The sequence below is a fragment of the Hermetia illucens genome, chromosome 1, assembly GCF_905115235.1.
Source record: "Hermetia illucens chromosome 1, iHerIll2.2.curated.20191125, whole genome shotgun sequence".
NCBI lineage: Eukaryota > Metazoa > Arthropoda > Insecta > Diptera > Stratiomyidae > Hermetia > Hermetia illucens.
Window position 1 is genome coordinate 108,801,327 of NC_051849.1, and position 20,017 is coordinate 108,821,343.

General features: G+C 38.8%; 1 protein-coding gene across 4 annotated transcripts in view; it reads left to right on the forward strand.

The window, feature by feature from the left end:
- Positions 1–20,017, forward strand: part of LOC119652639 (nose resistant to fluoxetine protein 6-like) — a 140,548-nt gene that overhangs the window by 76,028 nt on the left and 44,503 nt on the right. For 2 of the 4 annotated variants that reach the window (XM_038056902.1, XM_038056887.1), the window contains exons 2-4: positions 3,534–3,772; positions 3,830–4,023; positions 4,116–4,337. In XM_038056902.1, coding sequence (XP_037912830.1) covers positions 3,534–3,772; positions 3,830–4,023; positions 4,116–4,337 — 655 coding nt within the window. Of the gene's footprint in view, positions 1–106; positions 235–3,112; positions 3,222–3,533; positions 3,773–3,829; positions 4,024–4,115; positions 4,338–20,017 lie in introns of those variants that run through there. The other 2 variants (XM_038056895.1, XM_038056913.1) reach the window with 2 other exon arrangements.

Here is a 20,017-nt window from a genome sequence, read left to right on the forward strand (position 1 = left end):
CGGAATGGCTAATGAGATTGGACAAGTGAACAGCTGGACTCGGGGACGGAGATCAGTTTTTACCGTTAGAAAAGTTCGTTTAAGAGTGTTATTTTGTTGAAGTGAGTGATGCAATGACAGTGATTTCGAAGTGAGAATTCCGTTCTGTCGATTGGAGTTATGAAATGCTAGAAACGTTGGCGGAGAGATTGAAAATTCGAATAAATTTGGAGAATTGAAGTTAATTGTTAGCGAGTGAGTGTTGAATTCAAGCAAAATTTTTCGAAAAAAGTACTGTAATCAGTTAACAATATCTCTTTATGAGGTACTAGTACAATCGAAGATCTCGTAAAAAACCTATCGCTATTGAATGTCAGTGTCATACTAAAGTGAATGGTCTGATAAATTAGATTCATAAACACTTCGAGCTAAGCCAAAATACGACAAATGGCCATTCAAATATGCTTATATAGGGAATACACAAAACCTTTCATACCTAAAGCGTTCAGCTTCCAATTTCCCGAGTTGTTTGTTGATGAAGAACGCTTGCTTCACAGTTGGCATTTGTATTTTTGCCTTCACTTGATATGGTCTTGCCAAATTACAAAGCTAGCCAGTTTTTTTCATTGAAAAAGAAAAAGTAATAAATTAATAAATTTTTGATAATACATTCATACCAACTTAAAGCGAAGCCGCCGCAAAAAAGGGTTACGTTTATCCCCGCCTGCAGTCAATGTGTTATTCAGCCGACTTTTGCCCGTACACCAGGCACGGAACGCATTTCTATTAAGACAAAGGTCATTTCTATGTTTTTTGCGCGGCATCGCGTTAATGAACCCCTGGGTTTTGGTGTGGGAGGAGAAAGGAAAGCTTGGCGGCTAACGAGTTTTGATGGGAAGTCCTCTCGAAATTTACAATTTAGTGGATCATTTTACCGGATTTCATGCGAGAATGTAGTGTTAGTGTGGATGCGGTATCCACTAAAGCTTTGTATAAAATAAAACCTTATTAAGGTTTTGTGGGAAACGAAACTTCATTAAAATCGATTCAATGTTAGTCGGTCTGCCTGTGATAGCCGATTTAGTGGGAGAAGGCTGAACCAATTGCCACCTTTATTTGGTGAGAAAATCAGATTAATGAAACCCTCTACAACAATATGGCACCACTTTAGAAACGTCCATGACTTGGTGTGAAAGCAAACAGTTCTCATCAGTGTATTTAATATCTTTGAGGAGAGGTGTCGTGTTGTATTGAACTCTTCTACTACATTTCGCGTGGCAATATGGAGAGCATGATGACAAGATGCAACCTTGGTGGACTCTGCTTTCACTGTCAAATTTTTACTTCGATAAAATGCCTGGCATTCCATTTTATAGCATTAAGGGGGTCATCCCGTGTGTCGGGTTGGAGAAATCGATTTTTTTTTTGCATGCATTGTATCTACATATAGTGGAGAATATGTGGGCAAACGGATTTTCCGATATTCCGAGTCCTTCAGAAATTACAGGGTTAAACAGGTAAGGAGTTTGCAGCCGCAGCTAGAGTACTCGATGAGAAAGAGCATCGAATCTTTTTTTACCCTGTTAGTGTTTTACCTGAGCCTTATAAATTTGAACACAGGTATAAATATAAAAATATGAAAAACCAATCAATTGTCTAAACTTATTTGTTGTTTGGAATAAAAAGGATAATCCAGTCTAGAGTGAGCACAGAAAGGCGTTCAAGTTATACTCAGTTATATTTTGTTGTAAGTATTGTGCTGTTTTTGTGTTCAGTGATTTTTTTAAATGGATCGTACGAAGGGAGATTCCTTTAAATGCATTGAACTGAACTTTCGCTCCTGAACACCTTCATTCTGGGGCCAAGGTCGTAGAAATAGCCACTATTCTGGCTGTAATTATTTTCAATGAAGGATTCAATGGCATTCGCAAAATCCTAGTGACAATGGGATGCCAAGTTGGTCAGATATGTCAGGTTTATGCCGACCGCCGTAATGAAGTGCGAATTTGGCGGTGCGAACGACCATCGACTGACCTCGCTAAAAGAGCCACAATTGACACCAGAGAGCAACAATCGGCCTTACAAGACTTTTTTGAAGAAACGGAGGGTGCTCTCTATGGACCAGGTATAGCAGATTAATGGTGAGCTAAAATTTTACTGTTGATAATCACATTTAAATTTTCAAATCTATCCAATCAAATTGTTTGAAATTTTCACGGCTTCTTTAGTACATAGGATAATTGCAATCGGATGGGTCGTTTTTTTTTTTATTCATAAAAAAAGCCGTAAAAAAACACCAAAATCCAAAAAATTAAGTTTAAAAGCCCACCAAAAATTTACCTTTTAATGTTTTCCAATTATCCTACTTTGCGGACCGTGGAATATTGTCCACATTAAAATGCCGTTTAGCTTTTTTTCCTCAGATGAACACAGTGCCCTCCAGCGTGGCAGCAGAAAAACACCTTTTTTTGGAGAGGGGTGCATAAATTAACACCTATTCCGAAAATTAGCTACGAAATCAAGCTGAAAAATTTATCACATATACTAGAGATATTAGTAAACATATGGTGAAAAAATCACGTTTCTATCTTTATCCAGTCCTTCAAAATAATTTTTTCAAAAAAAGGCAAAAAAAAAACGGCCTTCACACGGGATGACCCCCTTAAATGCTGCTCTGATAATGGCTATTAATTTCTCCAGAACGCCCCTCCTGCGTAGGGCATTGTCAAAAGCATCCTCGAAATCGACAAAGTACAGGGGAAGTGGCGATCTGAACTACAAACATTACTCTAAAATACTCCAAAGGATGTTAATACGGTCATAGAAGAAGGATCCAGAGCAGAAACCAATCTGCACTGTCAACCAAACCTTGGAAATGATGATGCTTTACAAGATAATTTGTGTTATTAGGGAGCATGCAAACACCGCTCCGATTTTCGCACTCAAGACAAGGGCTCTTTGTCAGAAACTCAACGATCTTCTCTTTCTTCCATTCTTTTGAAGAGATCTCAGATTCCAAAAAGCTTTGCAGAAACAACGGGTGTAGTGGGGAATAGTTTCGCAGAGACCGTCACGGACAACAACCTTGCCACGTTTGATTTTTCGTTGGTTTGGAGGAGCAGTCCATATCCTCACGTCATGACGCCTAACCATTCCGTTAAAACTAGACGAACTTTTGCGAGGTGTTATCATGTAGACAATCTTGGTGAAATGTTCTTTCCACCTGCAAGTGGTTTCTTGAAGTAACTCCAGAGATTTGTTGCGGTACCGAACCTCACGTCTATAACGTTTGTCCTCACTCGCAGTGGCAATAGTAGCTTTCAGTTGTCCATGTTTGTCAATCCGCTTCCCAGTCCCGGTAGTCAGTAAGACTTTATGGCTTCCCTTCGGGATGTAGCTAAGAAAAGGCACTTTTGATGGTAGCCCAATACTCAACAATATTGTCAAAATGTTTGAAATATTCGATCAGAATCTTAAATATATAAAAGAAATAAAATATAATCCTATTACTTTCGGTAAATGTTTTAAACTATCTTTAATTTATTTTTTTTTAGTGTTAGATGCCTCCAGTCACATTGGATCTGATTTCATTTGGGGCAATAATATCTTAATTGGATCACCACGTTCATGTAATCTTATCAGTCATCCGGCAAATGTGAAATTTGCAACAGACCATGTCCCAGTAGGAATAATTAACCTCACACAAGTTACGGCCCCGATTCGAGTTGGATACAGATCGATTCATGCCCGGCATTGGTCCGAAATGCAAGTGGATCTGAGTACATTGGAAAAGGTACGTGCCAACGGTGGTGATCAAATAATTTCAAAATGGCTTTTCCCTTCTTCGCAGAACGTTTTAAATTTCGGATTCTGTTTACCTCTATCATGCAGTAATGTGGACTCGTTTCGATTGCTGGAAGCTATCTTGCAGAATAAAACATTTGTGGACAGAAGCCTCATCGGAATGAATACAGAAGTAATTCACACCAAGATCTTGCAGCTTAGAGAGAATTTCCTGAAGAATCCTTTTGTTACAGCATTCTTGTGAGTAAAACGCGGATATTGCAATAAATAAAACCCTCCACAAGTCTGAGTAGTTGTCGATTGAATAAAATGGTTTCTTCTTTCTATTTCAGCATCATCCTTTACTTAGTATTGTTTTTTATTGTCCTGGATCTTGCATACACAATTACTGGAAAATTAGGTTCATGGATTTTGCCTCCAGACTTGACACTGGAAAAGAAAAAGCCAAAATTGTTTGAACGAATTCTTTCGTGTTTTTCAATCATTGAAAACACCAAAATCATCATTTCACAAGAAATCGGCAAAGAATCGATCGAAGTCCTTCATGGAATCAGGTAAATAAATTTGAAAGTAACTGCCAGCTGGTATACCCTATGTGCAGAATAAATTCAAGCAAACAAATAACAAAATAAGGCTCTGTCACGGGTTTATTCTGCCGTGTGGCAGTTTAATTAGTTTATTACTATAGAAATTTGCTGACAAATTAGTTGTGATCCTATAAAAGATGTGGTCTTTCTCTTTGAGTACATATAGTCCGAGTATCACATGTCTCGTTTCGAGTAGTAGTAAATATCCAACAGAATTTGTTATTCAAAGATTGAGGGAGTCCTATGTCCGCATGCACTTGATAGCCGACTGGACCACCGGGTCACTTTTTGGTGCAGATATCCCTCCTTTTTGACTATGTAAGCAACTTTTTAAAGAAGGGCAACTAACGGTTCCGTCCAGAAGAGAGGCAATTTATCAAACGTTGCTTTCCGTCTGTTCTCGACCTCATATTATGCTTCCAAATGTTACATACATATGCATGTACTTTATTTTATCAAAAAATCAAGAATGACCTATTCCTCGCTACATATAAAATCAAGTCGGGAGACCGGAAGCTAGGCGATTCATGTATGTATCATGCTTTATATCAGAGGGATTTTATGATCCTAGGAAGAACCAAAGGGGTTTCCCCTAAAAAAAAGTATGGTATTGTCAGTAACTTTATTGAAGCAAATATCGGATTGAGGGTATCTCGAGAACTACCGTGTCGAAAAAAACGAGCTCAAAGATTTTAAAGATGTTTTCTGTTAAAAAATGAATGCATTATGAAGCTGTTTTATATGTTATATATGATTTCGTAGCACATCTTATATAGAATTAGATGTGAAATTTCAATTTTCGAAAAAAGTTGTCATGAAGTAACTACTTGCATTATTGCCATTTTTGTCAATTTTTTGGGTGGAGAAAAACGTGTTTAAAGCAATTTTCTTAGTTTATTGTTGATTTATTGGGTTGTTAAAAACAATTGCCCGAGAAGCCCTTTATCGTTAAAGCGGTACAAAAAGGGTCTAGTCTGGGAATAGTTGCTAAGGAACAGTCCGCAGTCCGATTCCGTAACACGAATGCCCTTGCAAGAAAGAGTAGCGGACATCTGAGGAAGTCAGCTGAGACCCTTGACGTCTGCATGTCTGCATTGTGTGAAAAGATCCAGTCTCAAATTACAGTAACAGCTCATGGCAGTTGCGGTGGACAATGAAATTTATTTTTTTATGACTTAATTATGTTATGTTGTCGTGTGTCTAGGCATGCAAAACCGATTGCTTTCCGACTCTCTTGAAATCCATTAACATCAGAAAAACTGTTACGTACGAGTAAGATTATAATTCGCAAAAGCGCAGGTTTGAAATGTCAAAAGCTGCTCTTTCCAGAAGGAATTCGTTATATTCGATTACCTTTTGGAAAATATTAGGACGTCAAATACCAAGTACGCGAGTTACGTATCCGTCTGCATCTGACCCATTAGAATATGAAACCGCAATGTGCAACATTAGACAATTTCTGGAAAACGTGGGAAACACAAAATGCACATCAGCGAATAGTTCATTCCAAAGTCCAGACGCAAGATCAGCAAATTATGTATCATAAATATAGGTGCAACGTAACCTCCGGGGACCAGTCTCTAAAATTCATTGAGATAAGTTACGTTTAGTTGAATTTTGTGTGTAAAATAAAGTTTTATAGTGAATAATAAATCGTGTGTTTTTAAAAACCTTCCCGCTTGGTCCGAACACGTAATTGGCGCAGTCGGTTTAACTTGTGATAAATGCAAACGAAAACTCTGGAAGAAAGCCGCGAAGGAAAATTCCGAGTTCATTTGCATTAATTAAATAAAGTTTTTCTGGGGAACAAGTTAAGCCTTAAGGTTTCTTAAATTAGTGGCTGAGGCTGGCCCTAACCCAGACTAACAAATTAAAACTTAACAAAAAACCAAGCCGATATTACCGCGAAGGTATTCGGTCAATTTAAAAATAAATTAGCAAGAGCAGAAAACTGAGGCCAAAATAGTTGCTTGAAACACGGGTGAGGCTGCCCGAGATCTTGCCCATTTAAAACATAACAAATTTTCAAAGGCGGTATTGTCGAGAAGACTAACCGTTCTACATACCAATATAATAATATTACCAATCAGTAGAAGCCGCGAAGGATATACTGATTTAATAAAACCAAATAAAATATATAAGTGTGTAAAGTGCCAAAAAGAAGCACAAAATAAAAAAAATAAAAAACAGAAACAGTGCATAAAATTGCAATTAAGTGCATCGAATGAACGACCGAAAACTCCAGCGAGATAAGTATTTTTCATTGAATAGAAAGTTTGCATTTCCAGAAAACATGGAACAGCAACTGGCACAATTACATCAACGACTACAAGAAAGAGAAGTCGAATTAGCCCAATTAGCAGCTGCAGTTCAGGAACTAACCGCGAATCAAAATACAAATTTACAATTTGGTCAGCTGGCAACGGTACTCCAACAAATAACCATGCAGCAAACTTCTAGAGATCCGCGAAACAAAATTCCGAAGGAAATTAGGTGTATGACAGGCTTTACAGGGACAAACGAAGTTTCGTTGAATGCCTTCATCAGTAGCACCGAATATTATCTGAACTCTATAAACGACGAGGAGATCAGAAAAGCAGCAACCAGACAGATATATTTTGAAAAAATACAAGGAGCAGCAAAGGATGCTATTATTAATATTCCCGCACCAGATGATTGGGAGCTGATCAAGTCCAATTTAAAACATCGCTTCAAACCAGACATGGAACCAGCGGATATTTACAGGAAAATTAACAGTTTAAGGATTAACACAGTAAGTGATTTAGCTATAGAAATTCAAAAAATTAAAAATAAAGCCGATGAGCTTATTTTATTTTATAAAAATGATTTGTACATAGACTTAAGTAATGTTAATTCCCTATTGGTCAACATATGTAAAGAAATGACACAGGGCGTCTTATTAGACAAAATTTATGAATTGTCCGATATATCAGAAATAATAAAAATCATGCAAATGAGAAGATACGAAAACTCCTGCATTAGGCCAGAGTTTCGAAAAATTAAAAATATTAACTCAGCCATAAAAGATAAAAATAGACAGTCCCCATCTGACTCGAAAGGTTTCTCTCCTAAACGTTATCCTTCATTTCAAAATCAAGGTGATTCCCAACAAACAAGACAACAGACACAATACACTACGACAAATTACAATAGACGCAACTACTCTAACGACTATACCCAGGACAGAAGAAATAATCCTCAATCGGAAACTCAAAACAACTATAATAATAGTAGTAATCCCAATGATAACAATCATAATCGTGAAGAGTACCCTAATAGATCAAGACAATTCAGACGGAGTTCAGGTAATTCTAGGATGAATTCAGGCCGTAGTAGGCAACAGCAGGAGGTAACTCCTATGGAAATCGATAATGTCGAATCCACTAGTCAAAACAACGAAAATAGAAATTCCCATAGAAGTAAAAATGGACCCAGAGAACAACCTGAGTCAAACCTAGTTAGTTCAAAGGAAGAGGAAAATTTTTTTTACAACTAGCCTCGGATGAACTACCTATGATTCAAATCACAATAAAAAATACGAAATATTTAGCTCTTATAGATACTGGATCCTCGTTCAGTATAGTAGATGAACGAATAAATAGTTTCCAGAAAATCAAAATCAAACCTATTCATTTCACTACCATTACCGGTAAAGACACAATCTATTTCGAAATTCACACTCCAGCTCCAGAAGAGTTTGAATCTCCCCCACAGGCACGGATTAGATGGAAAGTTCGTGACCTTTCAAATAGAAAGTATCAGTTCATAATAGGCATCGATCTGCTAGATAATCTGAATACTCTGATAGATATAGAGCGAAAAAGAGTAACACTCAACGGCAAGATAATTCCTTTTATCAATAACCCATACCAATTCAAACAAGTTTGCGTATTAGAACAAACCCAAGACGATTACATAAAACATTTGAAATTAGATCACTTGAATAATGAAGAAAGAAGGGAAGTAATCAAACTGGTCAAACGATTTGAACAAGTTTTTTATAAAGAAGGTGATAAATTGACCAGTACTACAAGTATAGTTCATGAAATAAAAACTACCACGGACCAACAAATTAATTCCAAGTTGTATCGTTTCCCACCTTGCCATGAGCAGGAAGTGAGAAAACAAATAGCTCAAATGGAAGAACAAGGAATCATCCAAAAGAGCAATTCGAAATATTCGAGTCCACTGATTGTCATACCGAAAAAGGCTGACAATTCAGGACAAAAAAAGTTCCGAATAGTAATCGTTTGGACTCTATCTCTAGATTCAATACGGGATCAATTTCCCCTATGCCGGGACCGAAACCAGCAATTGGAGTATCAGTAGCATGGGCTAATTGGGCATTGGGCAGGGAACAAGCATCCCACAATGACAGGTCGAAGAGCCTACACCAAACTTTTCCTGCCAGAATCGGACATGCGTACCGAAAAGTTCATCCTGTCGAAAAGCAGGAGGACTTGCAGGAGTATTGTGGGCATTCTGAATGGCCATAATTCACTAGCTGGGCATATGTTCAGAATAAAAATTATTCAAGACCTTCAGTATAATGGCTTTTTGTTCACATTGCGCGAGAAATTCCTATTCACACTTTTCCATTCATTCAATGCAAAATATAAATAAATATAAATTTATAAAATGTGATAGTATATTATTATTAGCTTCATTTGAGCAGGTATCGGAACGGAATGTGTTTAGAGGCCTAGCTTTTTGAGTTTTTTAGCTTAAGTAGGTTCCGAAAATAAGTGCTGCCTCACTTAAAGTGTGCACTTTTTGACCCCTTACTCGCGCATTTTCACTTTACGTTAAAAGTTAAATCTACCTGTCTGTGAAATTACTGTTGTAATGCGAATTACTTCCAGTCACTTGCCTGGCATTAGAACTTTAAATTACCTTTCTCTTCTACCGAAGTGATTTACTCCCAAAAAATTAACTGATTGATACATAAGTAGTGATAAGTAGAGCAGTCACTCAGTAGCGGAGCCAGTCTACTCACAGCTCTCACTTTGTGTACACCGCAATGAAAAGCGGGATGGATATTGGATTTAAATAAACAAATCAAATATGTCACCCACTATATCCGTGCTGTTCCCATACGTCCACCATGTATGATTTAAAGTGGTGTAACCCCTTTAGAGAAAAGCGCGTGTGACCGACAGGCAATGGATCTATTTTAATAAGATTTTGTGTGTAAATGGCTATCCAAAACTACCCTTTGACTTCAAAAGTCCATGAACATAAACGCAAAGCATAGTGAAGACGCCCATCCGATACCTAACTGATCAAGCGAGAGCAATAGACCGGTGTCTCCAAAACTTCTGGTGAGAGCTGAGCTTATTTCGGGAGCCGCGCGCGGTGGTGCGTAGATGATTGCCGCGCTATACCCCACCAAGGGGTAAATGGCAAAATTGAAATTAGAAATTGAACACTGCACATGGGTGTTTATCACGCCCTATGTTTCGGGTTGCTGTTTCGGCACACATATGTTGAATGTTTGACAAATACCCAATTTCTGTTCGCTGGCATGCAAATTTTTTCTTTCACTTTGATGTAAATATTTGCTTCCATACTACTCTCGACAAATACCAATTACCCACGCAGTTCTCTCCGTAACAGCCACCATAGGACTTCTTTTGCCATGCATTTCACATATCGCACGAAATAAAATTTATGTTAATGAAGTCAATCAAGTAAAGCGATTTGAGTTTGCCTTGAACTGCCTTTTTGAAGATCAAACATTTTGGAATGATGTACTCTTTGCCAGTCAGTCAATTTAATGTCGGCCCCACACGCTTGCTACTTGCCGCAAACTCCAAACCTTCATAAATATTTAAATTGAGTTTGCGTATCAACATCGTCATCGTGAGCAAGTGCCAACCAACCAAGAGATTGCACGTCTGTGGTCAAGTTATCCCTGTCGCAATCTAATGGGCTAATCGCCATTTGGCCACAGACGTGCAATCTCTTGCCCATGGACTCGCAATCTTCCAACTTGAAATATTCAGATGCTTGTCATCAATTTAAATAAATACCATATCGATAGTGGACAATGTTTGTTTAGGGCGAGCGTAATATTATAGTTATATCCTTATTATACATATATGTATATCTGAACATCCTCAACTCTAGACATTCGTCCATTTTGTGGCGTTTATCGAAATCGATTTATTGCGGATACCCGCAATACAACTGCAAACTTATGTTCTACTGATCGCTATATGGTAGATCCAACTCCATAGTTTTTGCGAATTAAACGAAATTCAACCGAATTTATGGTAAATTTTGATCTCGAACAATATGCAGTGACCAAAAAGACTAAACACAAGAGAAGCAAATCAAATGTTTAGGACCATGCAACGCGATTACGCGTTCGCGGGGTTGATACGAGGTAGCTAAAAGCGCCCACAAACGACGAACCAAGCTGATGACCAAGTTCCCGGTTACAGTGCGGTTGCACGTCTGTGGAGAAATTCTCCATACAAACTGAGGTTACGGCAGCGGTTGCAGGAACATCAAAATGTTTTCATATTTTGTAGGCGTGGCCTCTAAATGTGAATCGGTTTCGAATCGGTTCGGTGTGTGCTTGATCATTTGAAAAGCTTCCGAGCGATTTTAATGTGCTGCGAACGCTTGAGACGTTCACATCATATGATGAATGATGATATGATTAGGCTATACTCTTATAAATAAGTGCACTTAATGCCTTTTGTTCCTTAAGTGCAAATGTGCGTTCGATTATTTCTTAATTACATTGGCAATGATTCTTTCAGTTCTTATTGCTATCATTATCTAGAAAGCCATTGTTGTGGCATCGTCGTATATTGTATAGGGTGTTGTTTGGGTGATTTATGGGTAGGATTGGAAATGGAGGACTCTTGATATGATATATGATTATTAGATGTTGCCACTATGTAAAATAAAAGTGGAAAACTTTAAATTACCCGGTCGCTACAAGTTCATTACGATAATGTCTTAGTTTTCTTCTTTCTAGTTCGCTCATATTTTTTTCTTAAAATGCATTTACCTTATTTGGAATGTTAAGATTTGTTCTGTGGTATCTTATGATGTTCCTTATCCTTGAATATTCAAACAGATGTGCTTTTGATATTTCATGCATTTTATTATTGGTTTATAACGCTTCGGATGCACTTTGAATTTCTTATCGTTCAAGTGTTTAGGGCAGTGAAGTCTACATTGGTATGTGGCGACATAACTACATATATTTGAATTAAGATGTGAGAATTGCTAGTATCCCATTAGGGTCCCCTATCGTTTATCCAAAGCTTAGAAGGACATTTCAAAGCGTTTATTTTGGGTTTCAGAGAAGTATGTGACTGTTTATGTGTTCCTGAATTAAATTCTGTTCGTTGAGCAACAGTAGCCGATTTATTCTGGATATACTTTCTTATAAAAAAGAAGGAGTTGTTCTTTCGTACAGCTGAGTCCCACCGTTAATTGTTTGTATATGTTTATATTAACTCTTAAAGAAAGGATGTTTACGTGAATACACGTTTACGTTTATGTTTCCTTAATTATAAAGGAATTTAACTTGAAAGAGCAATGATCCTTCTGGTCTACCTTAATCCTTTTATGAGGTTGTTTAATAGCAAGTAGGCGACGCATGTTTGTGTAGGTGCAATTCCCGTGCAGCACATGCCTCGTAATTAATAATTTTGTTCTATATTAACGAAAGCTAAATACCGCATTTGGGTATTCCTCAAATAAGAATTTCGTTTATTTAAAAAATGGGTCTGCGATGTACCTGTACCCTGTAACGTTGCCTAGCATTCTCTGAAAATGAGAAATTATAGTGACACTTGTCGTTTGCTTTATCTTGAAATTAAGTAGTTCATTAAGATGCAACACGAAATCAAAAGAAAATCATTTAAGATACAATCAGCAATTCGCTCTATATGCCGTTAATTTCTTTGTATTTATAAGCATGGAATTAAATTAAATTATGCGCACTGAAAAATAGGAAGTTGATCCATAAAATTCTATATCTGCACTTCCTATATCAGCATTATTACCTTCCTAAGCCACATGAATCCTTTCATAAAGATAGTTTTATTGCATTACAAGCATTTGGAATCAAACACAACGGTGCCACAACAATTGCTAATAATAGCCCGAGGTATGTTGGCAATTAGAAATAAGGTTTTGTTTTACAAGAAACCTTAAAAACCGGAGGCTTATTTACACTAACGCTAGAAAATGCATTAAGTGCGGTAATTTGTAAAAATGTAGTCTAACGCAAGATATTGAAAAGTGAAATTAACTTCCAAATAGTAAATACCAGTATATAACATTAAGTTTATTTACATTATTGGCATTTACATGCTCATGACGCCAAAGTGTTACATCGGACTATACTCAATAAGATGTTGGAATGCACAAACAATGTAACATATCAATTCCAATAAACTAATGCCGAATTCCAATAAGAATGCATGGCTTATCGAACAACAAACACGGATCGTTTTTGGTAAGATTTACATAATATTAGCCTGTCCTACATTATATTAGACTCAGCTTCGATTTGTTGCTTCCTTCGTTGCAATTGAAACTAACTATTCAATTAATGGCTTTCAAACTGAACATAAAGATCATCGCTTTGGTTAGCATCTGATTGTTCTCAATCATTGCTACTCCCTGAAATAGTTACGTCATCCTCATCCATCCGCCTACACATGTCGGCATCGTCAAAGAACGATACCTAAATAAATACTCGCTAGAATGTAAGTTAGTTTTATTGCACTAGACCTAAGTAAATACATAATTCTTAGGAAGTAAGAATAAGGAAAGATGTGTATTTTATTGTTTGCATTGTGACCCTTTAAAAGGACATGTAACTGCAAGCAAAGGGTGCACTCTTATTCAAGGCATTAAAGTGTAGAGTTACATTTGAACTTATTTGTTTTGCAAAGGCGGATCAGGGTCGGAAACTGGTGAACATAATTAAATCCTCCCGGAGGACTACGCACATGTGTAATTTAACGCCACACTAAAAGAGAGCCAGCAACATAGCGAAGCTCACGAAGCAACGATGTGCACTGTTCGACATCTCGCATCGTAATGACCATTAAGGCGCGACGATGTGCACTCCTCGAAATCTCGCAACGAAATGAAGTTGCAGGGTCGGTTGCTACGTGTGTGGCAAACGAACCGGTAACTTAGTCACCAACTTGGTTGGTCGTTTGTGGGCGCTATAACTGGCCCGTGGCTCGTACGGTTCATGTGTTGGTGTACTGGCGTGCCGAATGCACCTAAATGGTTTTCTTGTGTATGTTTCACCATCCCATGTGAAAATTCATAAACAGCTTCGCTCGTAGCCCTGTGCTAGCTACCACATGGCCACACTACAATGCTCTTCATCACATACACTAACACCAGAATAAATGCGCGAAATTTTTCTCGCGCAAATGATCGGAAAAGGTCGAACTTGAGCAATGACTTTCTTTCATCATACAAACTCAAGCAATGTTCGAGGAGCAGCGAACGATAACCTTTGAATGTGGCATCCTGGCCTATATACTCGCACCATCTGACACGGAATCTGCTATTTCTTCTTTTCTATGGTATGATGTTACCCTTATAAATTTTCCAAGCTGGATCATCCTCACTCATCCGGATTAAGTGAACCGCCCACTGTAACGTATTGATCCGGATTTTATCCGCGACTAAATCGCTTGAAGTGTGTTAGAGCACTTCATTGCACTCGTTGGTATAGTTGGTCGCCTCCATATTTAACCAATTCGGCTGTAATTCCATGATGAATTCCACGGAACTCGATGAGTTACAAGGACTGTGTGTTAGAGCACTTCATTGCACTCGTTGGTATAGTTGGTCGCCTCCATATTTAACCAATTCGGCTGTAATTCCATGATGAATTCCACGGAACTCGATGAGTTACAAGGACTGTTTCCTCCATGCTTTGTGTTGGCAGTATTTTACCGTCGATATATTGATAGTTGAGTAGTTCATCAAAATACTCAATCCATCCCTCCAATATATACTCTTGGAAATCAGATTCCTCTCTTTGTTCACTGGATTAGCACCAAAATGTATATATAAGGCTTCATCCTATTGACGTATTGGCAAAACTTCCACGCATGGTGCGGTTGCTGTTTGTACTTTCCGAATTCACAGATCTTTTGGTTCTCCCAAGCTTCATTTATCTACTTTATTTGAGTCGATATTCGTGTGGGGTGTATTTACAGCTATACTTAATAGATGTATGTATGACAGTAATGTTTTAGTATTTTTCAGTTTTCATAGAGGATTTTTCCGAAAAGAGCTCAACATGATCTTTCATTCGATGATCCGTGAAGGAAAAGAATGCTTCCTCCCTGCCACCTTAAACCTAGAGAGGGTTCATAAAGTTTTTTGTCAATAGGTTGTGATGGGTAGACTCACCCAACTGCATGTAATTGCTTATAGAATTATATTTATTATATATATTATATCGGGAGCCCCCTTTGTCGCGTAGCATTGTACAAACGAGATGCTCCTTAGAACCGAAATCTTGCAGTCCAGATCCTGCCAAAAGCCGGCTCCTAGGTCAGAGCACCTTACCGTAGCCGCCAATAAGTGAGGAGGATTACTCTCCAAAGTCTTATATCACCACAATTCTCGCACGAAGAGCGTGCCCTGAAACCAATCACAAGCCGTTTGCGATAGGCAAAGGTCGTAACTTTTGATAGCTTGTCCATAAAAGTCTATCACTTTTAGTCGCCTTTTACAATAAACGAATGCACAGGGTGAATAGGTTCAGCTATTTCCGAGTAAATTTGTTGTGTGGCAGCCAACCAGACTTACTAAATTTACAGACAGGCAGACATGCATCGAATTGATGACACACAAACTGAACTAATTTCTATCCAATTCCCTATTAAAAATCAAAATCGCCAGTTTTCGCCCAAATCACTAACTCGGCTAGGACAGGCCTTTGACTTGAAGATTGTGGTTCAGGCTAAGAACCTATGTTTTCTATGCCATATTATAATTGAATGTATACTTTAAGGTAAATGGAGCTACCCTTCAGGTAAAAATTTATTTATATGAAATGAAATATAGAAATCACCACCATCAGCTCTTCGCAGTGAAATTGCTTTTCGAGACTAAGGATTTTTATAGGGAGTGTGTTCTTTTAGTGTTTCAATCCTGCTCGAAGGCAAAGCCTCTCTACTAGAAGATTTCTAACATTTTTTGCGTTCGATTTCAATTCGTTCGAAACCATTTTTTCCTTACGGTTTGCAGCCTACCCACATTTACCTTGCCCTCTAGTGGCCAGTTTAGGCAAGATGTTGCTATGTTGTTTGCTAACCTTCGTGAAGTATGTTCGATCCACTACCCATCCGCAATTCGTATGGCTATTGGTTCCTTCCTTAGGTGTTCCCAGAGCTTTCAATTGTTAGTTTTTGTTGTCCAGAATATTCTACCAATAGTTGTTAGTTATTTGCTGGTAAGTGCCTATATTTTTCTTATGGTAGTCCTGTAAATGAACTATACGCCGCTCCCATTTTCAGTTGAAAGGGTTCACAAAAGCTACCCTTTGATGCAAGAATTATGTATATTATTTTCTTGCGTATTTGTTTCGCTCCTAAGGTCTGACATATTGCGCTGCGTTGAATATTTTAAATGCTCGTCCGAAATGCACAAATGTGAAAAACGTCTAATTCAGCCGCCGATTCTACGATTAGCTTGAAAGGACGTAAGGGAAACTAGTACGAGTGCACGTTGATGCGTTCTGTCGACGGTCGTTCGTACACATGCTGTTTAGATATTGAGCGATAATTTCATGTTTCTTGGATGTTGCTTTCCGCTCGATAGGCAGCCGGGTGTACTGCGAGCTGTTTCAGTGTACCTGACAAGTCGAACTGACCGTGGATGGCGGGGAGCACCCCTAAAGTGCTTGAACTTGTTGACACACCCTCTTCTTTTTCTGAAGCCAGGTTGTCTTCATAGGTTATTTTCTTTATGCTGTTCTCATCCAAAGGCATTTTTCGGAAGCTTAAAAGTCGCCGCCTGAACAGTCCGCAGTTTATGTGACTGGTTTGTCAATTTTTTTCAGGCCGGTGATTGGATGAAAAACGATTCGGTCAACCGGCCGCCCGAAAGGAGATAAGGAGGCCATCATTCGCAGTCAGTTTGGCTACCCAGCTGACAATGGAAGTGAAAACACCGTCCATGTACAGGCAAGCGAAGTGGCGTCAGTTTAACTCTCAAATTTGAGATATTTTTGTGTTTGAACATACACGAAAGTATCTCAAATTTGGAAATAGTACTAGTGATTCCACTTGGCTCGCCGGTACACGGATGGTGCTGTCAGCTCAACTGGCGTCCGAGTGCACTGCGGACTCCTTCGGCGTACTTGACAGAGCCATCTTCACTCGGAGAACACCTTGTCGTGGTGGAGGAGCTTTACTACACTAATGGTGTCCAACAACACATGAAGATGGAAACAAAGGATTGTAACTCTCAAAGTGGTAAGAAGTCACAGACTTCGAATCCACCCGCGACTTCGAGAAATCAGATCTTGGCCAAAGTGCGGATTTTGGAAGGCCTCACCAAATTCATGCTGCCCACGGGGAAATTTGTAAAAGCAGACTCTCCACTTGGAAAACTTACACCTGGTGTCTACCGCGCGGTCAACCAGAAAAGATGGTACTAGCAACTCCCTAGATTAGAGGAAGTGGAAATCTGACTACCGCCGACCTGTCGGTGCCACTGTTACCTAACTCTTCTAAAGTACCAGGACAGGAAGACTCGCCAGAAGGAAACTTTAGCCGCAATTAGAAGGGACTACAGGCTTGCCTGTCAGAACCTTCTCCTCTACCTGTACCTGCAAAAACGGAAGAAAGGGAAGCTAGTAATGTGGGCGCAACTGGTCCAATGCCGGTATGTGGAAACAGATCCATGCAGCCCGGGCACCGTGAACCTGGGAGGGCTTCTAGCCAATGACAACGGAAGGCACTCCAAAAGAAGGCGAAGTTTCTTGGGAATGAAGACATGGATGTTGCTACACCATCAAGTATGGCGATAGCGAGGCAAATCGGACGCAAGAAAACGGAACTTTCGGTGGAAGGCGAGGACAAGCTGATACACCGGTAAGATCCACACTGAACACAGCAAATTTTTCAGTGTGGGGGTGTTTTGATATTAGACTGCACTTTTGGCTGGAAACATAAAAGTTAGTCAAATTAACCTGCAGCATGCCAAACCTGCTTCCTATCTATTGGCGACAAGCTAGCAAAGTTCCAGGACTGTCCTTCGCTCCATGCTTAGACAATTTTGTTTCGGGACCTTGTTGCGATCAAATTGCAATACCAGGTTAATGGTAAGAGGAGAAAAGTCAAAGTCAAACTTTTCCTGTCAGAACCAAACAAACATACTGCAAATTTTATCCTGTAGAAAAGCAAGAAGACTTCCAGAAGTATTGTGGACATTCTGACAGGCCATATTCACTTGCTGGGCATATGTTCAGAACAGGAGTTATCCAAGGTTTTTGGGGTTGATATGCTAAAAATGCATCAGATAGCATCACATCCGTTAACGGAAATCTTATGTTATATAAATGAATCGGGGATATTCCGTTAGACGGGGAAATTGAGTACAATGGACCACTAAGGTCTGAGTGCTCAGAGGCTTTGTCCTCTCCCTCACCTCAAACTCACACACACACACATCTCAAATTTGTTAATCGAATTAATGATGCCACTTGCCTCGCCAATACGTCCGCCAGTTGAACGTCAGTCCAATTGGAGGCCGAGTGCACTGCGACCTCTTCCGGGGTAACTGACAGGCCGTACTAAATGTGGATGGCACCATAACAGTTATTTACCTTTCTGTGATGTAACTATTTGCTCTGTGTTCTACACTCGTTGGAGATTTGATTGTAGGATTCTAACTATCACAAATTGTGAAAATTAGATCACTTACTTTAGGGGTCTATTCTCACAAAACGCCCAGCCTAAAGGTGTCAGGTTGTAGATAAAATCCGGCTCAATAGGTTGCGGTGGCGGGTCACTTAATTTCTATCGATTAGGATGATCCGACCCGAAGAGTCTAAAAAGGACAATATCTATGGTAGAAAAAGAAGACACGGGAGACCCTGGCTAAAATGGAGCGATGGCGTAGGTGCCAGGCAGCTTTTAGGGATATCGTATTAGTGGACCTCGATGTAAAACCGGGGTGCTTGGAGTACCTTCCTAAGGCAGACCTAGACCGGACACCGGTTGTTGTGCTATTGATGATGATTTATTTAATCTACAAATGATATGTGCCGTTCTCCTACAACATATGGATTAACATTCAAAGCCAGTGTCTATTTAAAATGATTTCCCCTTTTATGCTGCCTATCTTTCGCTCACATTTTTAAGGTTTTGTGTAAAACCAAACCTTATTAAAATGGATTCAATGTCTGTCTGTCTGTCTGTCTGTCTGTCCGTCGCACGCACGAACGAAATTTGGTGAACAGATGGGAACCATGAAATTCCACGCATACAGCGAGTGACATAAATTTAGGTGGAGTTCCAAAGGGGGGATTGAAAAAATTTTTTCATCAGATATAGTCGTGTAGGGTATCAAATGAAAGGTCCCGATTTGTACTTTCCGAAACTGATTTGGCGTTAATTACAAAGCGCGTGAGTAAGGAGTCAAAATGTACGCACTTAAAGTGAGACAGGTTTCGGAAACTGCCCAACCTAAAAATCCGAAAAAAATCAGGGTGGTGCGCCTAGATGAAATCTAGGCCTCAAAGTATGTCCCATTCCGATATCTGCTCGCATAAACTTCCTAATAGTATATTACTAACTTTTAGAAATTTACTGTAAAACCCCCTTAAATTCATTCTAGGACTTCCCAATTTCGCACAGGCATCCTCTATGCCTCTATACATACACATCCTCTATCCATACACAAAACCTTCAAAAGGGCTGCAGATAAGTAGATTCTTCATAAATGCGACTTTAATATTTCAGGCGAATGTCAATTATTCCCGTTAATTATGACGTCAGCATCTTATTTGCATGGCTTTGGAAGCGGTAAATTCGCGCGAAATTGCTAAGTTTGAACTGCTATAACTTTGGCGTTAATTGCCAGATTTCCATGAAATTTAGCATCTATATAGGAAATATTATCCTCTATAATATTTCCTATATACATGCTAAATTTCATGGAAATCTGGAAATTAACGCCAAAGTTATAGCAGTTCAAACTTAGCAATTTCGCGCGAATTTACCGCTTCCAAAGCCATGCAAATAAGATGCTAACGTCATAATTAACGGGAATAATTGACATTCGCCTGAAATATTAAAGTCGCATTTATGAAGAATCTACTTATCTGCAGCCCTTTTCAAGGTTTTATGTAAAACATTTATGTGAAATCTAATCTTCGAGAGATATCCCATTCCGGTATTGAGCAGATACTTTTGCTAATAGTATATTATCAACTATAAGAAATTGACTAAAAAACACCTCGTAGGTGTACTAAATTTTGCACCGACATGAATGAAAATCCAACTATTAGTGTCAAAGTTATAGAAGTTCAAACTTATCAATTTCTTGCTAATTAACAGCATCCTAAGCCATACAAATAAGATGCTGACGTCATAATTAACGAGAAT